This window comes from Arvicanthis niloticus, chromosome 15 (genome assembly GCF_011762505.2).
Source record: "Arvicanthis niloticus isolate mArvNil1 chromosome 15, mArvNil1.pat.X, whole genome shotgun sequence".
Taxonomy (NCBI): Eukaryota; Metazoa; Chordata; class Mammalia; order Rodentia; family Muridae; genus Arvicanthis; species Arvicanthis niloticus.
Window position 1 is genome coordinate 24,968,156 of NC_047672.1, and position 17,943 is coordinate 24,986,098.

Below are 17,943 nucleotides of genomic sequence, written 5' to 3' on the forward strand. Positions count from 1 at the left end.
CTGTAATTATGCTTGTGAGCCAAAATGAGAGTGCTCTTAACCACTAAGCCATCTTATTCTTCAGCCTCATGTTTCTCTCTTTATACAAAAAATTTTTCTTTCTTTCATCTTCTTCTTACTCCTCCCTCCTCCATTTTTTTCATTTTTTTCTTTTTGGTTTTGTTTTTGCTTTTGAGACAGTTTCTTTGTGTAGCCTTGGTTATCTGGACCTCAGTGCTCTATAGACCAGGCTGGCCTTGAACTGAAGATTTATCTGCCTCTGTCCACCGCAACCCCAACCAGTGCTAGGATTAAAGGTATGCTCCACAACCACACAGCAAGAAAGTCTTCTATAAAAAGAATGATATTAAGTCACTTTGTAACTCATGGATACCTAAACAGTATTTTCTATTTCTTTTATGATTTTACATTAAAAACATGGGAGGGGGGTGTTGAGGGGGTCGGGAACATGCCTTTTAATCCCAGAACTTGGGAGGCAGAGGCAGGTGGATCTCCAAATTCAAGACCAGCCTGTTCTACAGAGTGACCTCCAAGACAACCAGAGCTGCAAAGAGACCTAGGGGAAGGGGATGTTTGTGTGTGTGCGATGGCCAACATAGTCTGGAAGCTGCAGGATAGTTTGGAGATAAGTGCTTGCCTACTATGAATAAGGACTTTTATACATTTTCATGAATATTTAATCTCATATACTGAAAATTGGAATTTAGGGCTAGATCAGTGATAACATATTTATCTACTCTGTATAAGGCCTTAGGTTTCATCTCAGTATTACACACTGGGGTAGTGTAGGTATGTATTATCTGTGTGTGTGTGTTATCTATGTACTAGCCTTCATATAATCACAAAGATATATTCCTAAGAATTTCCTAAGAGACACTAGTTCATGTTCAAAATATTTTACTGCAAGAGACAATGTAACATGAAAGTAAAACCACATACATCAAGTTCAAAGAAAAAGTCTTGTTCTTTAGATGCAATTTCATAATCTGCTCTTAATGCCAGGTCATGGACTTTCAAGCATTCTCCAAGATCCATTCTCTAGGAAAGAAAATAAAGACAATATATTACAAACATGTATTTTAAAACTCATCACTGTCACAGTTCTCTTTAGAATATATACTACATCATACAATGAGTATACGTCTTCATTTAATGGACCTTCAAAATACAAAATTTCAGACAATTAGAGCTGAGGAGGTAAATTGGTTGGTGAGTGCTGATCTGGCACTCACAGAAAGTCCAGGGTTCAATCCCTAGCTCTCCATAAACTCAATGTGGTGGTACAGACCTATATACATACTATCAGCACTGTATATATAGAAGTAGGAGGACTGGAAATTCAAGACCAGATACATAGCAAGTTCAAGATCAGCCTGCACTCATGAGGAAATCTCAGAGGAAAAACAAACCCAAAAAAAAAAAAAACAAAAAACAAAAAAAAAAAACCAAAAAAAAAAAACAAAAAAAAAAAAAAAAAAAAAAAACAAAAAAGGGGGGAGGGGGAGGGGTATGAAAACTTAATACTATGGGAGGCTTTTTGGAATGAGGCAGCCTTTCTTGTTTTATTTTCTTTGTTCACATGCACAGACACTTGCCATAGTGCAAATGTGGAGGACAGAGATCATCAACATGTGGGAATTGGTTCTCTCCTTCCACCAATCTGGGGGATTTGAACTCAGGTTGTCACTGAGCCATCTCATCAGCCCAGAAAAATGTTTCTCATGAGGATGCATTTAAAATGAATCTAAAGAACAGTAAGCAACGCTGGTATGGCAGCAAGTATCTATAATCCTAGCATCTCAAGAATCTTCGGCTAGAGCTGGAGAGATGGCTCAGTGGAGCTAAGAACACTGGTTGCTCTTTCACAGGACTTGGTTCCATTCTCAGAACCTACATGGCAGCTAACACTGATCTGCACTACAGTTACAGGGAGTATGACACCCTCTTCCTGCTATGATGTCCTCATCCAATACCGGCACACATGTGGTACAGATATAGATGCAGATAAAATACTCAAAATAATAATGCATCTTAAAACGTCTCAGGCTAGAGGATCTCATGGTAGACAGACAAACAAGAAAAACAGAGTAAGGGAAGGAGGAAAGGAAGAGGCAGGAGTGGAGAAAGCAGAATTGTAGTAGTATTACAAACACATTTAGTGGAATTCTCCTGCAGTCATAGCATTTGAAACACAGAGATATGAAGATTCCGTTATCAGTCAGTTTCTCCCTCCTACCTCCAAACAAAAACAAAAACCAGCTAACAAAACAAAGAAATTTCTACAGGAATAGTATTTGACTATCTTGTACAGAAGTCTGAGCCTACTTGTATATATAGAAGCTGAAATGACTCAGCCAACCTTACTTTGTTTTGACAATAACCTACATATGTATGAAACAAAATATATGAACAATCATTTTGCATAGTATCCCAAAATAAAGATAAGACATTCACTAGATAATTTTTAAAAAGATTTAAAAGAACTGATATAGAGTAGGTAAAATTTAAATAATCATACCTTATATTTATAAAAATTTACAAATAGTTAGGTATGAGCAAAGAATTACAGAAATCCTAAAACTAGTCAAGGTTTGGTGTGGTGGTATAAGCCTTTAACCCCAGGGCTTAGAAGGCAGAGGAGGCACTTTGTGCATTTAAACCAGATCTACATAGTATATCTGTAATCCTAGTACTTAGGAAGCTGAGGAAGAATGATCTCCAGATGGGTTTCTTAGAATATACATAACAAAACACTGCCTCAAAAAATTAAGCTAAGCCTGGCAGTGGTGGCCCACGCCTTTAATCCCAGCATTTGGGAGGCAGAGGCAGACGGATTTCTGAGTTCCAGGCCAGCCTGGTCTACAGTGAGTTTCACAACAGCCAGGGCTACACAGAAAAACCCTGTCTCTAAAAACAAAACAAAACAAAACAAAAAGAAAGAAAGAAAAATTAAGCTAAGGGGCTAGAAAAATGGCTCAGCTCTTTAGAACACTTGCTCCTCCTCTTCCGAAGTACTCCAGCTAAGTTCCCAGCGTCCATGTCAGGCAGCTCACAATGGCCTGTAACTATAGCTCAGGAATATGATGCTTAGACAGTCACCTGTGTATACCTGGCACACATACACAAAGATACACACACCCTAAAATATATAAACACACACACACGAGAAACAAAATAAGAATGTTTTACAGTATGGCATGACTAAGATAATGTGATCTAAAACTGAACTCTGCCATCTCATAACAAATCGATTTCCGGTTTTAAATGAATACTTTGATAATAACTTTACATCTTGACTTTCCCTTCTCTGATTTCATCTTTATTTGGCTTTTATGCATATTTTAGTATTAAGATACCTGGTCTCAACTACTCATCTTTCTAAATGTACTTCTTAGATCAGAATTTGCTCTAAAATATGTTTTCATTCATTATTATTGCTTGTGTATGCATGGTGTGTATGAGGGTGGGGGTGGTTGGTGTTAAAGGATGACTGTGGAGGTAAAAGAACAACCTTGTACATTTCCATTTGTTCCCTCCCTCTACATGTATTTACATGAGTTCTAAGAATGGAACTCTAGTTGACGATCTTGCACACCAAGTGCTTTATCCACGAAGATACCTATCAGACCAGAGTTAATTCTTAAAGCAAACCTTCTGGAATTGGGGACTCAGCTCAGGGGTAGAGCACTTTCTTAGTAAATACAAGGCCCTGAATTTGATCCTCAGTCAAAAACAAAACCTTAAAACAGCAGCAAAAGCCCAAGGCAACTAAAACTAGTCTTGTGTCCTTCTAAAATTAACTATAATGAGGTATATCTGCACCCCAGTATCTTCAGCATCAACCTCATTTCTCCAGGAACTTAGCAAGACACCAAGTATTACAAGACAGCTTCTCTGAATTCTAGAATTCTGAATTCTCTTTCCATATCTGCTTTGACATGGTATCAGGCATGGCATTAAAAAAAAAAAAAAAAAAAAAAGTAAGTTCATAAAGGATCTCCCAACAACGCCCTGCCCTCGTAAAAGTCAATGCAAGGGAAAACCTACCTTGGTTAACAATTTCCACAACCTTAGTCTCCTAAGCTATCGGGGAAACAGGATGTGGGGGTGCGATGTACATTACTATGAGACATTTGAACTCTATGTAATTTTGCTTTTGTTGTTTGTTGTAATAATAAATAATAAAAATCCTAGCTTCTTCTCTGGCTTTGATCATTATGTTCCCGGATGAAAGATGCACACATTTTTTACTATGCCGTAGATAGCACAATAGCTGGGCAGGTGCCAACAGTCCATTCGGTTATGCTGACTAAGGGTTTTGGGGTTTTAGAGATAAGGCTTCTCTGTGTGGCCCTGAATGTCCTCAAACTCAGAGTATATTAATACACATGTACACAACACACACCCCACTGACACAAACTATGAACAGTAACAGATCCAATTATAACTAGATGTTCAGAAACATAAGGATTTTACTTCAATAGTGTACAGCAAAACTGAAAACCAAGTAAGTTACTGATAGTAATATAAATAATAATCACTGGATAAAATATAAGAGAATCCTATTATAAAATATCATACATGAGCAGGATATGGCAATGTGCATCTTTAATTCCACCACTATGAAGGCAGAGGCAAGAGGATCGCAGTGAGTTCAAAGACTGCCTGATCCATATAGTGAGTTCCAGGACACTCACTGTTATATGGATCAAATTAGATGTTTATGAAAACACTTTGAAGATTACAATGTAGTTACTTGTATATACTGACTAAACTGAGCTGATAATTCAATAAAAACAGTTTTGATCACTGTTATACTCCTTAGGCCTATATCAGGAGCTACCACTTCTTGTGCTAAGTTCCCTGTCATGCAGTACTATAATTTAACAAGTGATACAGATAGATAGATAGATAGATAGATAGATAGATAGATAGATAGATAGATAGATCCATAAAATAGCATTAAATCTTTCTGTTCACTGTAGGTGTTACCTAATTAATTCAATGTTGTGTGGATAATAGTTACCCATAATATCAACTAGCTATATATTTGATTTGTTTTATAAAAGTATGTAATATTGAAACTTTTTAGAAAATAAACCACTTCAAATAAACAAAAAAATAATAATTCAACAAGCGTTGAAGAACAAAGAACATGTTTTCTTGATTCATAACTTTTCTTTTTTTTTTTTTTTTTTTTTTTTTTTTGGTTTTTCGAGACAGGGTTTCTCTGTGTAGTCCTGGCTGTCCTGGAACTCACTTTGTAGACCAGGCTGGCCTCGAACTCAGAAATCCACCTGCCTCTGCCTCCCAAGTGCTGGGATTAAAGGTGTGCGCCACCACTGCCTGATTCATAACTTTTCAAGGCAACTTATAAAAGGTTATTTCTATCAAATATCAGTATGTATGAAGTTTGTTTCCAGGAAAAGTAAGCCCGATTTACACACACCAAAGATTAACAGGCAATATGTTCAGTACCTGTTTTGAAAGAATAATAAATTATATTCTATTTGGAGAACATAGAGTGACATAACTGACTGGTGAGATGGCTCACCAGTTAAGAGCACTGACTGCTCTTCCAGAGGACCTGAGTTCAATTCCCAGCAACCACATAGTGACTCACAACCATCTGTGATGGGATCCTGTGCCCTCTTCTGGTGTGTCTGAAGACAGTGACAGCGTACCCACATACATGAAATAAATAAATCTTAAAAAAAAAAAAAAAAAAAAAAAAAAAAAAAGAGTAACATAACTAGAACCAAATGACTTTCTAGGAGAGGATTGTGGGAAATGGTTTATATATTCAAAAATATGAACATTAACACAGTAGGATGGATTGAAAAGAAGAATAAAGAAAAGAAGTAAAAGAGAATATAAAGACATTACAACAACCCAGAATACCACAACCATCAATAGATAGTCGAGGTTGCTCAAGCCAGTAGGATTTGCTGAAGGAGAAGACAGATGATCATAATTAAGTTCAAGGCCAGCCTGGGCTACTCATGAGCTGGAAGAGTTTGCTCAGTAGTTAAGAATACTTGTTCTTGCAAAGGGCTCAGGTTTGACTCCCAGTACCCACATGGAAGATCACCTCCTTGGGTATCAGGCATACATTAGTACAAAACACTCTTAGACACAAAGTAAATAAAAATAAAGTTAAAAAATACAACAGTCCAATTATAAAAGGAAAGAGAATGGAAGCACCCAGAATGCTAAAGAAAGGTAAAAGCAGATGGTAACACTATGATCTATGTTCTTTATACTTTTAATAATTTAAATATCTAACTTATCTTCTTGTATTGTCTTACAGGAATTCTAAAATTTCAAAAGAATGAAAGACATCAAATGTGGGTAATGATAATTTACATAAGGTACAGACAGCAAGTAATCTAAAAGTAAGTAACTCTCAGAAGAAAGTGGAACAGAGACAAACCACAGAAAGCACACTGCAGGTTTAACATGAATAGCTTTCCACCGACCACTGTTAGGCAACACTATTTTCTAAAGCACAAACATCTTGCCCTTGCATTTTGAACCTTCAGTCCCTCTTCCTTTGTTGTATCCACCCCCCCCTCGGGCAGAGTCACACAGGAGAAGCGGGATTTGAACCGAGAGAGAGAGAGAGAGAGAGAGAGAGAGAGAGAGAGAGAGAGAGAGAGAGGAGAGGAGAGGAGAGGAGAGGAGAGGAGAGGAGAGGAGAGGAGAGGAGAGGAGAGGAGAGGAGAGGAGAGGAGAGGAGAGGAGAGAGAGAGAGAGAGAGAGAGAGAGAGAGAGAGAGAGAGAGAGAGAGAGAGAGAGCACACGCACACACACACAGAGAGGTCGCCGGGGCTCACTTTCCATAGGCAGCCGCCTAGGCCGCTGCGCCACCGCCTTTGTTGTATTTGTAAAATCACTTACCATCCAAATTTGATGCTTGCTTTGAAACTCAGCTTAAAAATTAGAGAAACCATAACATGACATGCAAAGAGCAGAGCTTTAAAATAACAAGAGGTGGGTATGAATTTCAATTATACCACTACTGCTTAAAATAAAAACATTTCCCTACAAATTCTAATCCTAACATTTAAAATTAACTTTAGGGAAGTTATGTAGTTTTCTTAAAGACTATTTTTATTGTGACAATCTTATGCACATATGCAGTTTATCTTGATCATCACATCCAACTCCAATTCTCCTTCTACTCCCGTCATGTCTCCAGAACTGCCCTTCTCTCCTCTCACTGCATGTACATGGGGTCTGGGGCCATCCACCTAAGGAAGGCTAACTTAATGGCAAATCACCAAGGTTAAAAAATGAGTTCTTGCCGGGCAGTGGTGGCGCACGCTTTTAATCCCAGCTCTTGGGAGGCAGAGGCAGGCAGATTTCTGAGTTCGAGGCCAGCCTGGTCTACAGAGTGAGTTCCAGAACTGCCAGGGCTACACCTGTCTCGGAAAACAAAACAAAACAAAAACAAAAACAAAATAAAATAAAATAAAACAACCCCCCACCAAAACCAAAACAAAAAAAAAAAAAAAAAAAAAAAAAAGAGTTCTTTGTTTTAAAAAAAGTATCCATGAAGGGGGAGCACTAACAGCAGTCCTGTTTTTCTAACCCTTCACAATTTACTTGTATGTTTGTTTACAAGACAAGGTCTCACTATTTAGTCCAAACTGACTTCAAACTCAAAATCCTCTTTATTACTTATTTATTTAGAGACAGGTTCACTCTACATAGCCCTGGCTACCTTGCAATTTACTCTGTAGACTACAGTGATCTTAAATTCACAGAGATCTGCCTGCCTCTGCTTTCCAAGAGCTAGAATTAAATTAAGGTATGTGCCACCTTGCCCTATAGATCATAGCATTTTAAAAACTGTATCTGGTTAAAGTTTGTATCCGACCTGAGAAAAGCAAAGATAGCTTGAAAAGACTAAGATTCATCTTGTCTCTCAGAGATTATTTTGACTAGAAAAAGACTACACATGCCTATTCAAGTAGTACAGAGAACAGGTATCATACTGGGATTCAGAAGCTAAATCATTATGCTAAGGCAATCATGTATATAAACTTAACAAGTTACAAATTCATAGACAGTGGCTATTCTAGGTAGAGAAAAATATGAAAAACATGAAAGAAGAGTAATGATAAAAATAAGTCCACTGACATATTCAGGTGATAGGTAGGGAGGACAAGGATTTGTTTTACACTATATATGAAACAGGGAAAAAAAGCACAAGTTTTTAATGCAGAAATAATATATGACCCTAGTGTGGTGGCACACAACTGTAATACTAGTACTGCAGAGGCAAAAGCAGGAGAACTGATATAACTTCCAAACCAACTTGTTTTGCCTATCAAGTTCAAGGACAGCCAGAGTTATACAATGAGACTCTTAAAACAACAATAAAATTTTTAATATTTCAATCATATAACTACATTGTTTTGTATTTGCTAGTAGGACTTCAGAGATCTTTCCTTCCTTTTTTTTTTCTTTTTCTTTTTTTTTTTTTTTTTTTGAAAAGACAAGATCTCATGGAGCCCAGGCTAAGGTTGAACTACTGATCCATCTGTCTCAATCTCCTCAGTGTTGGAATCATGAGCATATATCACCATTCATGGCTACAAGTAACATTTATAAAAACAAATACTGTGAGTTTGCTTTACTTTTTCCATTAAATTCTCACTAACGTGGATTCTCTTCTTACCCCTCTCAATTTCTTCTTCTACTCAATTCCAGTATTACTAAAGTTTTATTACTCCAACATTACTAAAATAAATATAACAACAACAAAAAAAATAAAAACCCATCTCAATTTGCAAGTTTTACCATATACATTATTTGAATAAATTTACACATATATACCTGTATTTTTCCTAAATATCAGAAAAAAATTCCTAAGACATGATATTATATGGTTATGATGGTTTCTATATGCTGGCCTCAGGAGTGGCACTATTAAAGGTGTGGCCCTGTTGGAGTAGGTGTGTCACTGTGGGTATGGGCTTCAAGACCCTCATCCTAGCTACCTGAAAGCCAGTACTCCTGCTAGCAGCCTTCAGATGAAGATGCAGAGCTCTCAGCTCCCCCTGCACCATGCCTGCCTGGATGCTGCCATGTTCCTACCTTGATGATACTGGACTGAACCTCTGAACCTGAAAGCCAGCCCCAATTAAATGTTGTCATTTATAAGACTTGCCTTGGGTCATGGTGTCTGTTCACAGCAGTAAAACCCTAAAGGAGACAATGGTCATAAGGGAAAAAAATTAAAGTCCAGTCTCTTCTTGTAGTCCTGAGTATCCTAGAATTTGGTATGCAGCCCAGGCTCTCCCCAAACTTACAATCCTCTGGAATACTAAACTTACAAGATTGGAGGATTGGGGTGGTGGATCAATAGTTAAAATTAAAAGCATTTGCCAACTGGGCGATGGTGGCGCATGCCTTTAATCCCAGCACTTGGGAGGCAGAGACAGGCGGACTTCTGAGTTCTAGGCCAGCCTGGTCTACAGAGTGAGTTCCAGGACAGCCAGGGCTACACAGAGAAACCCTGCCTTAAAAAGCCAAAAAAAAAAAAAAAAAAAAAAAAAGGAATGTGCTACAACACCCACTCAAGAGGTTCTATAGAGGCCAAGCAAAAACATTTAACTGTTAAGTTATTTTTCTTCAAATAAATTTTCGGGGGGGGGGGGGGGAGCAGGTGTGACTCTACTTGTAAACCAAATAAATGCAGTGCCTCCAGAGGCCAGAAGGTGGTGTTGGGTCTCCTAGGACTGGAATTAAGAGCCAGCTACCATGTGGGTGGTAAAGACTGAACCCAGATCCTCTGGAAGCACAGCCAAAGTTCTTAACCACTCCAGCCCCTTAAAAGTTATCTCAGTTGGGCTTGGTTGGCCAGACCATTCATCTCAGCTCTTCTGAGAAGAACTGAAGGATTTTAAGAATAAGTTCAAGGGTAGCATGGGCCACAGAGATCTTTTCTCAAAAATAATACAAAGAGGATTAGGCATGCAGCTCAGTATAGAGCTCTTTTCCCTGTATGCTTAGAAAAGGCCCTAGATTAAATGCCAGTACACATCCCCACAAACCCAAAGTTCCTTTTTTTTCTTTTTAAATTATTATTTATTTTATTTATATGAGTACACTATAGCAGTCTTCAGACACACTCCAGAAGAGGTCACCAGATTTCATTACAGATGGTTGTGAGCCACCATGTGGTTGCTGGGAATTGAACTCAGGACCTCTGGAAGAGCAGTCAGTGCTCTAAACCACTGAGCCATCTTTCCAGCCCCAAAGTTCTCTTAATGAGGAGAAATCATCACTTTTTAGTGGGCTGGCTGGGAATGGTGGTAAATACCTTTAATCCCGACACTTGGGGAAACAGAGGCAGGTGGATCAATGTCAATTTAAGGCCAGGTTGGTCTATATAGTGAGAATGTCTTCCCTAGCTTCTCCTGACAAAGGATTTTATTAATTCATTCTTTTTGCACTGTATTTTTAAAAATATCTGAACAATGAAGAACCTCAAAGTGTTTGATGTTTGTGGCTAATCAACTGTATGTATATTTGAAAGTACTTCAAGTTTTTATTAGCATGCATTTGATTTGTTCTACAATTAAATGGTGCATCTTTTCAATCAAGAGCCTCAAAGAACATAGTAGTTTCCTTAGACTTTTGAAAGTAACTTTTTTGAGTTTGATTTAATAAACTCAAACAATCTCATAAAATGATATACAGGGTTCAGGGGAAAGTGAGGGACTAATTCTTGGTCCTTATGTAATAATAAGTATTTTACTGATCAGCTAGCTCAAGTTTTGACCTGCTACAGTTTTCCCTTCCTCAAGCTCCAACTCCCAACCCCATGAGGCTACTATACTGTTGCAAAAGTTGATATGGATACCTAAAGTGGTTTAAATGGCAGTGGGAGTAGGTTAGGTTTCAAAAGCCTGAAGGAAGGCACCCTGTCAGTCTCTGTCTCTACCTGTGCAGAATGTATATGAAGCTCACAGTAACCACTCCAGCATCATATCTTCTGGCCTGTCTCCTTGCCATGAGTGATAATGGATTAACCCTCTGAAACTATAAGCAAGCCTTTTTCCTTTATAGGAGTTACCTTAATCATGGCTGTCTCTTCACAGCAGAACAGAAACTGTCTTAAGTTTTTAAACTTGTCTAATACCCAGTTATCTCCAGCACCACAAAAACAAACAAACAAACAAACAAACAAAAAAAACAGCTGTGGTACCATACTTATCAGGGAGATAGATCAAATGATCAGAAGTTCAAAGCCATCCTCCAATACAAAAAAGTTTGAGACCAGCTTGGGATGAGTACACAAGATCCTGTCTCTCAAAAAACTAAAGAACAGAACAGAACACAAGACAAGAACAGAACACAAGACAAGACTTAGTGATTAAAAGAACTGGCTTCTCTTCCAGAGTACCCAAATTAGATTTCCAGCACCCATGTGGAATGCAGCTCCCAACAGTCTGAAATCTAAATGGCATTAGGAAAAACTTGACTCCTGTAAGTTGTCCTCTGATCTCTATACATATGCAGTAACATGAAACACATATATCATGCAATCACACACAATTATGAATTCTTTTTTTTTTTTTAAAATTCAGGCTTAGGGGTTGTTCAAGAATGTTTAAAAGGGTACTTCTTGAAAGACAGTTCAGTGGTTAAGAGAACTTGTTTCTAGTACCTACACATGGCTTACCTGTAACTCCAACTCCAGGTGATCCAACACTCTTTCCGGACCTCCACTGGCACCAGACTAATACATGGTAGTGCACAAGCATACATATGTGTAGGTAAAACACTCATATAAAATACATCTAATATAAAAACTTTAAAAAGGTGTGGTAAGATGCAATCTATAACCCCTGAACTTGGTGGGTGAAGATCTGAAGTTCAAGGATAACCATGGTAAAATAATCAGTTCAAAAATAGGCAACGTTATATGATATCCTGTCTCAACAATAGAAAAAAAATGAATTCTGTCATTTTGTTGCTTTTATTTTCTAAGTTTATCAGAAGGAATTTATCTATAATAAAGTCATTTTGGTGGCTAGGGAGATACTCCAGTTTGTAAAGTACTTCATTTATAAACACAAGGACCTGAGGATGAGCCCCAGTGTCTTAGGTTATTATTGCTTAATGAAATGCCATGACCAAAAGCAACTTGGGGAGAAAAGGGTTTATTTGGCTTAAGCTGCATCATTATTTATCATTCAAGTCAGGACAGGAGCAGGAACCTGGAGGCAGGGACTGAATAGAGGCCACGGAGGGGTGTTGTTTACTAGCCTGCTGAGACTGCTTTTTTATAGAACCCAGGACTTATGAAGGTTCTTTTTTTTCCTCAATAGAGGCTCTCTCTTCTTCACTGACCTTAGCTTGTGTGAAATTGACATGACTCACTGGGAAGCCGGTTTGGCATTCTCAGTAAGCTCCAGGCCAGGTGAGTAGTGGGCTGTGCACCATCACCAAGAAGGAGGAGGGTGTTTCTGAGGAAGACAGTCAATGTGTCTTTTGCTTTCCTCATATGCACACATACCCAAAAACATATACATATAAAAACCTAGAAATTACAAAAATAAAAAATTTAATTATTTATTTTTGTGTAACACTAAATGTGAAAAATCTCTGGGGCTAGAGAGTCCAGCATTAAAAGTACTGGCTGCTCTTCCAGCAAGCCTTAGTTTTGACTCCCAGCACACACATGGCAATTCACAGCTGTCTAGAACTCCAATCCCAGAGGATCCAATACCCTCTTCTGGCCTCCCAAGTACCAGGCACACACACAGTACACAGATATCATGCACTCCTACACAAAGTATAACTAAGCAAATGATTTAAATGTAGAAAATACCAGAGTAGTCCACAGATGAGAATTTTATTACAGATTATAAATGGACTGGTATAGTAGAAAATATCCAAAAGCTTTGCATACTGGTGCTTGCCTATACCAGCAACCAGGCTTATCAACAAAATAAAATTTAAAATGGAAACACAGAAACACTAAAGAATTAGTTTATAAGCCTACTAATATTTGTCAGAGTCCTAACTCAAGTGCTGAGCTTCCCACAAACTAGATTTTTTTTACTCTGTTGTATTATACTTAGAACTCTTTTTCAGGCTTTTGAGAAAAGGTTTCAATATGTAGCTCAAACATATATGCTGGCCTCAAACTTCAGATTCTGTCTTCAGGCTGGCAAAGTGCTAGAATTCCACATTTAGGCCACCACAACAGGTTTAAGGCACTTATAGTTTCAACTGTGTTTTCTACTAAAAATGATAAAGATGCTTCCTATTGCATGTGTCTTGATACTTTTATGTTTGAGAAATATCTTTAATTTTACTTAAAAAGAAAAACACTCATTTGGGCATCTGTGGTTAGGGGTACTCACTGCTTATGAAAAGTAATCTGGAAATCTTTTCTTCATTCCAGATATTTCTGGCAAATGAGAAATAAAACCAGGGTCAAGATTTATCCCCTAACAATTCCCCATCAACAAGTGTATCTGTGAAGGGAAGTTACTCATAATTTCAACCAAATTTAAAAGTTAAAGGATTAAATCCTCTATGCTATTTAAAAATGGAGGATGGGAGACAGTGACCCTGTGAGAACATACCCCTGGCAAAATATTTCCTTCATCCCTCTCCAGAAGAGACGAGGAAATAAGAAAAAGCACCTGATATAGAGCCCCAACTCCTACTTCATATATATATAATGCCCAAAATGCTATAACATCACCCCAGTCTTTAGCCATGTACAAACATTAGTCTTGTGTATTGGTTGAACCACTGTCTTCTCTCTGTCAGCCTACAGACAGAAAAGGCTTTACCAATAACTTCATTGTTCTGGCACACTAGTAATAAAACAATAAATAACCACGTACTGTTCCAGAAAGGACATCGTGGGGGCAACAGTTGAGAAGGTGGCTCTTGCATACTCTGTCATCACTGAATTTGATTCGTTGACGAGTAGTATCTCCTGTAATATAGAAAAGTTAATAATATTCAAGGTTAGACAACTAGACAGTGTTTATTTTTTGAAAGTCCTAGTTATTACTAGCTTTTGGTGTGTATCTATATACACACACTTATAAATCAACCCCAGGAAGGATTAGTTTTTTTATATACCACCCTAAAGAAAAACTATTTTTTAGACAACATGCAGTTGCAGTCTATGTACTGCAAATGTAATTCAAATAAATAGTCAAAGTGGGAAAGCAAAGCATTCTGTTAAATAAAAGTACTTCAGAAAAGCATAGGATTTTAGAGCAGGAATGGACTTTACAGGTTATCAAGTCCAACTCCTTTACATTGCAGATCAGAAAAATGAGGCCCCAAGAGGTTAAGCAACTTGCAGAAGACCCACGAAGAGTTTCTACTGGTACACATGGTCTCTTCTTGACAGTAAGCACTAATTTATTTTGTAATTATTTACATTAATTGAAAAACATAAAAGTAATCTTGCAAACATTGCATACACACTGCGAATCCCCACTGAACCCCAGACGCCATTTCTTCCACTACTTTGTTCCAGTTGAAGTGTCTCCCTTTTGCTGCTGGGAGGAGTTAGAGGGTAGAATGAGGTGTTTAAGAGTGTACAAACCTGGAAGAAGGACTTATACACCAGTCAAACAAAGGCACATTGCCTAAATGAAATGCTAACTTTAATACCTCCAAAGATTCCATACTTCCAAGTTTTATGTGGTCTGTACTATATTGACAAACCAGGCAAAATGAAATAATTTTGTGCTCCTATTTAAAAAAGAGAAAAGAATAAAAAAGAAAAAACCCACACAACTCCTAAGCAACAGAAGCAACCAGCCTGCTTATCAAATATAGCTATATACTCAAAATTTATAAAGAATCTAGGAAAAGGAAAGGTAACTAGAGTAACAAAATACAAATGTTAGTTACAACTTTTTTGCTAACAATTTCTGAAGAAATAAAAGAAAAACTCACAGGGTCGTTTCCTCTATGTAGAATGATATGCCCTAAAAAATGTAGTTTAGCCTTAAATTGGTATCACTGTTAAAGGAAAACCTACTGATGAATTACTGAAGCGAAAACAGCTGAAACAAACCAAGAGATTGTAAAAACTTCTGCAGTTCACATGATACCTAAAGCACTCCAAACATTTCAACTAGGAAGTAATTCTCAAATTAAGTTCTATATTTTCACACGTGAAAAACAAACAAACAAAAAACTTCCAACATTACCCCTTTCAAGTGGTCTTATATTGCAGAGTTTAACTTAATACAACTAAATACTGTGGGGTAAGATTTTGTTCAAATTGTTTTAACTTGATTAAGAAGATTTAAAGAACATTCTAATTTGCAACTAGAACACATACATTTTTAAGAAAGATAATACTGATAAAATCATAGCTTCAGAGCAGTTCAACAATAGGTTTTCTGAGGCTAGTCTCTAGGAGGTTATTTGTGACACAATTTGGAATAATCCATTTAGTGTTCAAGCCTGCTACTATAATATAGGTTACTTTGATGGTCTTTTATTTCCTTTTAAACACAACTGCTTCTGTTCCACATTCATTAACACATCTGAAAAGTTAGTGATAACTCACGGCTCGGCGAATGCGGGGCCTTTCTGAAACTCCCTTGCAGATTGAAGTAGGCAGGCATAGATACATTGAACCTTTGCAAATAAAACAAGGGGCCAGATTGTTCAGTTTGTATAGAAGAGACTCTGCCAGCAATTTCAATACAGCACCTAGAAGTACATGTTGACTGTAAAGATTCTTGTATATAAAAACAAAAGTGAACAAAATCAGAGTGTTCGTTTTTTTGTTTTGTTTGTGAGATTTTTTTTAATTTTGGTTTTGCTTTTGTTTTTTTAACAATACTGACTTAACAAGTATAAGCCCAGAGAAAATTATGACTGGAGATAACAAAAGCCCAAGACTGGAGCTCTATAAGTGGCCCTTAGGCTAAGTGAGAAATATTTCTTTAAAATGTTTCAATGAAAACTAGTGAGTGCCTCCAGCTCCTATCAGAACCAATCTATCACAAGCTCACACTAGAAAGCAAAAAACAGAGAAGCTTTTTGACCATAGAAAGATCTTAAAAGTGATCAACTTTTAGGGGGTACAGAGCACTTACGAACCTTGGACTCACCCTGCTACAAATTATCTAAGTGTTTTGGTAATGAAGCAGCATTATCAGTTCAATCAACTAAAAAACATGGCTCACGGGTATAAGGATTATGTTTAAGTGAGGTCTTAGAATAAAGTTAATATTTATAGAAGTTTTAATAATCAAACATCAATGCTTAAAAAAATCACATTAAATATAATAATAAAGTATACATGCCCTGAAGATATTATCAAATAAAGCATGAAAATTTACAAACATGTAATAGCCTTGGTGAGCTTTAAAATAATGAAGGAATCTATTTCTATAAATGCCCCCCCAAAAAAAGCACCTAAACTATCTCACTGCAAAAAAGACATTCCAAAAACATTTGATAACTATAGCAAAAAATATCAAATACAGCTTTCAGATATTAGCCATTATAAAAATATTTTTAACAAAATAATAAAACTAGCAGTATAAGATATAACAATGAGGGACTTGCAAGTATCTGTCTATTGATACTTCAAGTTCTACTTAGGGAGACTTTATGCTTAATATTTTAAAACAATTTGGCTACAAAATTACAAAGTCATTCAGCATTTGAATAAATTTGGGCTTATGACATTAAGTATAATTTAACTACACACTTATGAAACAGAAATGCCTGTAATTTTTATTTCTGTCACAGTATCTGGCCCAAACCATGTTTTTCAAAAGAAACCAGGTAAATATTACCTTTAAATGGGAAAAAAAGAAAGAAAGAAAAAAAAAAAAAAAAAGACTAGAAATAGGCAGTAAATATGAATCCTTATAACATAGGATTTTATCAATTCAACGTGCTTTATATGTTTCCTGGTCACTGAATCATACAAAAAAAAAAAATCTGAGTTAATTCCCCTAATAAATTCTCTTATGTTTACAAAATAATAATAAAGAGAAATTGCCCTGTCAATGATAAAAGATCTTAATCATAGAATAAAACCTATTAGTGACTCTATCCTCTGTTACAAAATGGAGTAACAAAGCTTAAAACAAATGTTCTGTTCCTAAGCAGATGTATTTTCATTAGAGAAATATAACATATAAAAAACAGTAACACAAAATAGCATAATTCAAATGCCAAAGAAATATTTTGAACTGCCAGCAAAAGGTTGGAGAAACTGGGAAAGGCTTCATGGAATAAGTAGAAGCCAGAATCTGAACACTACACACAAGACTTAGAGGAAAGATGAGCATTCCAGACCAGAATACTATCTTTGACAAAATTTACAAAGGCTTGAAGGTTTAGGGAACAGTAAGTAAACTATAGTCAGCTTTGGTACATGGCTGAGTACTTCTGGAAATATACAAATTAGAGCCAAAGATACAATTTTTAGAGTGTAAAATGATATCTTAAAATCTTCCATCAATTCTTATTGTATGTAAATGAACTTTAAAAAAATTTTTTTAAATGAGGCAGCTATTAGATCAAGTTGAGTCAAAAACAAATTATCTTACCTATAAAAAGCAGGTCTCCCTGTCTATGACCGCCACAAAAAGTAATTAATCTTTATATAATGACAATGGCAAGGTTTTTGAGTAAGGAATTAGATCATCATTTATTTATTAAATAATTTTTCAAGATTTATTTCTCTATGCGTGCTCTATCTGCATGTACACCTACATACCACAACGGTTGAGACCCAACATGTGGTTGCTGGGAACTGAACTTAGGACCTCCGGAAGAGTACACAGTGCTCTTAACCTCTGAATCATCTCTCTACACCAACCTTTTTTATTTTTGATGTAGAGTCTCATGTAGCTCAAGTTACCCTTGAATTCACTATAAAAAATGACTATGATTCTGATGCTCCTACTC

The 17,943-nt window shown here is 36.7% G+C and overlaps 1 protein-coding gene across 13 annotated transcripts in view; it reads right to left on the reverse strand.

The window, feature by feature from the left end:
* Positions 1-17,943, reverse strand: part of Luc7l2 (LUC7 like 2, pre-mRNA splicing factor) — a 54,918-nt gene that overhangs the window by 22,760 nt on the left and 14,215 nt on the right. For 3 of the 13 annotated variants that reach the window (XM_076913519.1, XM_076913515.1, XM_076913520.1), the window contains 4 exons: positions 15,578-15,723; positions 13,881-13,975; positions 11,699-11,755; positions 940-1,038 (listed from right to left, as the gene is read on the reverse strand). In XM_076913519.1, coding sequence (XP_076769634.1) covers positions 940-1,038; positions 11,699-11,755; positions 13,881-13,975; positions 15,578-15,635 — 309 coding nt within the window. In that variant the 5' untranslated portion in view covers positions 15,636-15,723. Of the gene's footprint in view, positions 1-939; positions 1,039-9,178; positions 9,198-11,698; positions 11,756-13,388; positions 13,436-13,880; positions 15,724-17,943 lie in introns of those variants that run through there. The other 10 variants (XM_034519233.2, XM_034519231.2, XM_076913523.1 and 7 more) reach the window with 8 other exon arrangements.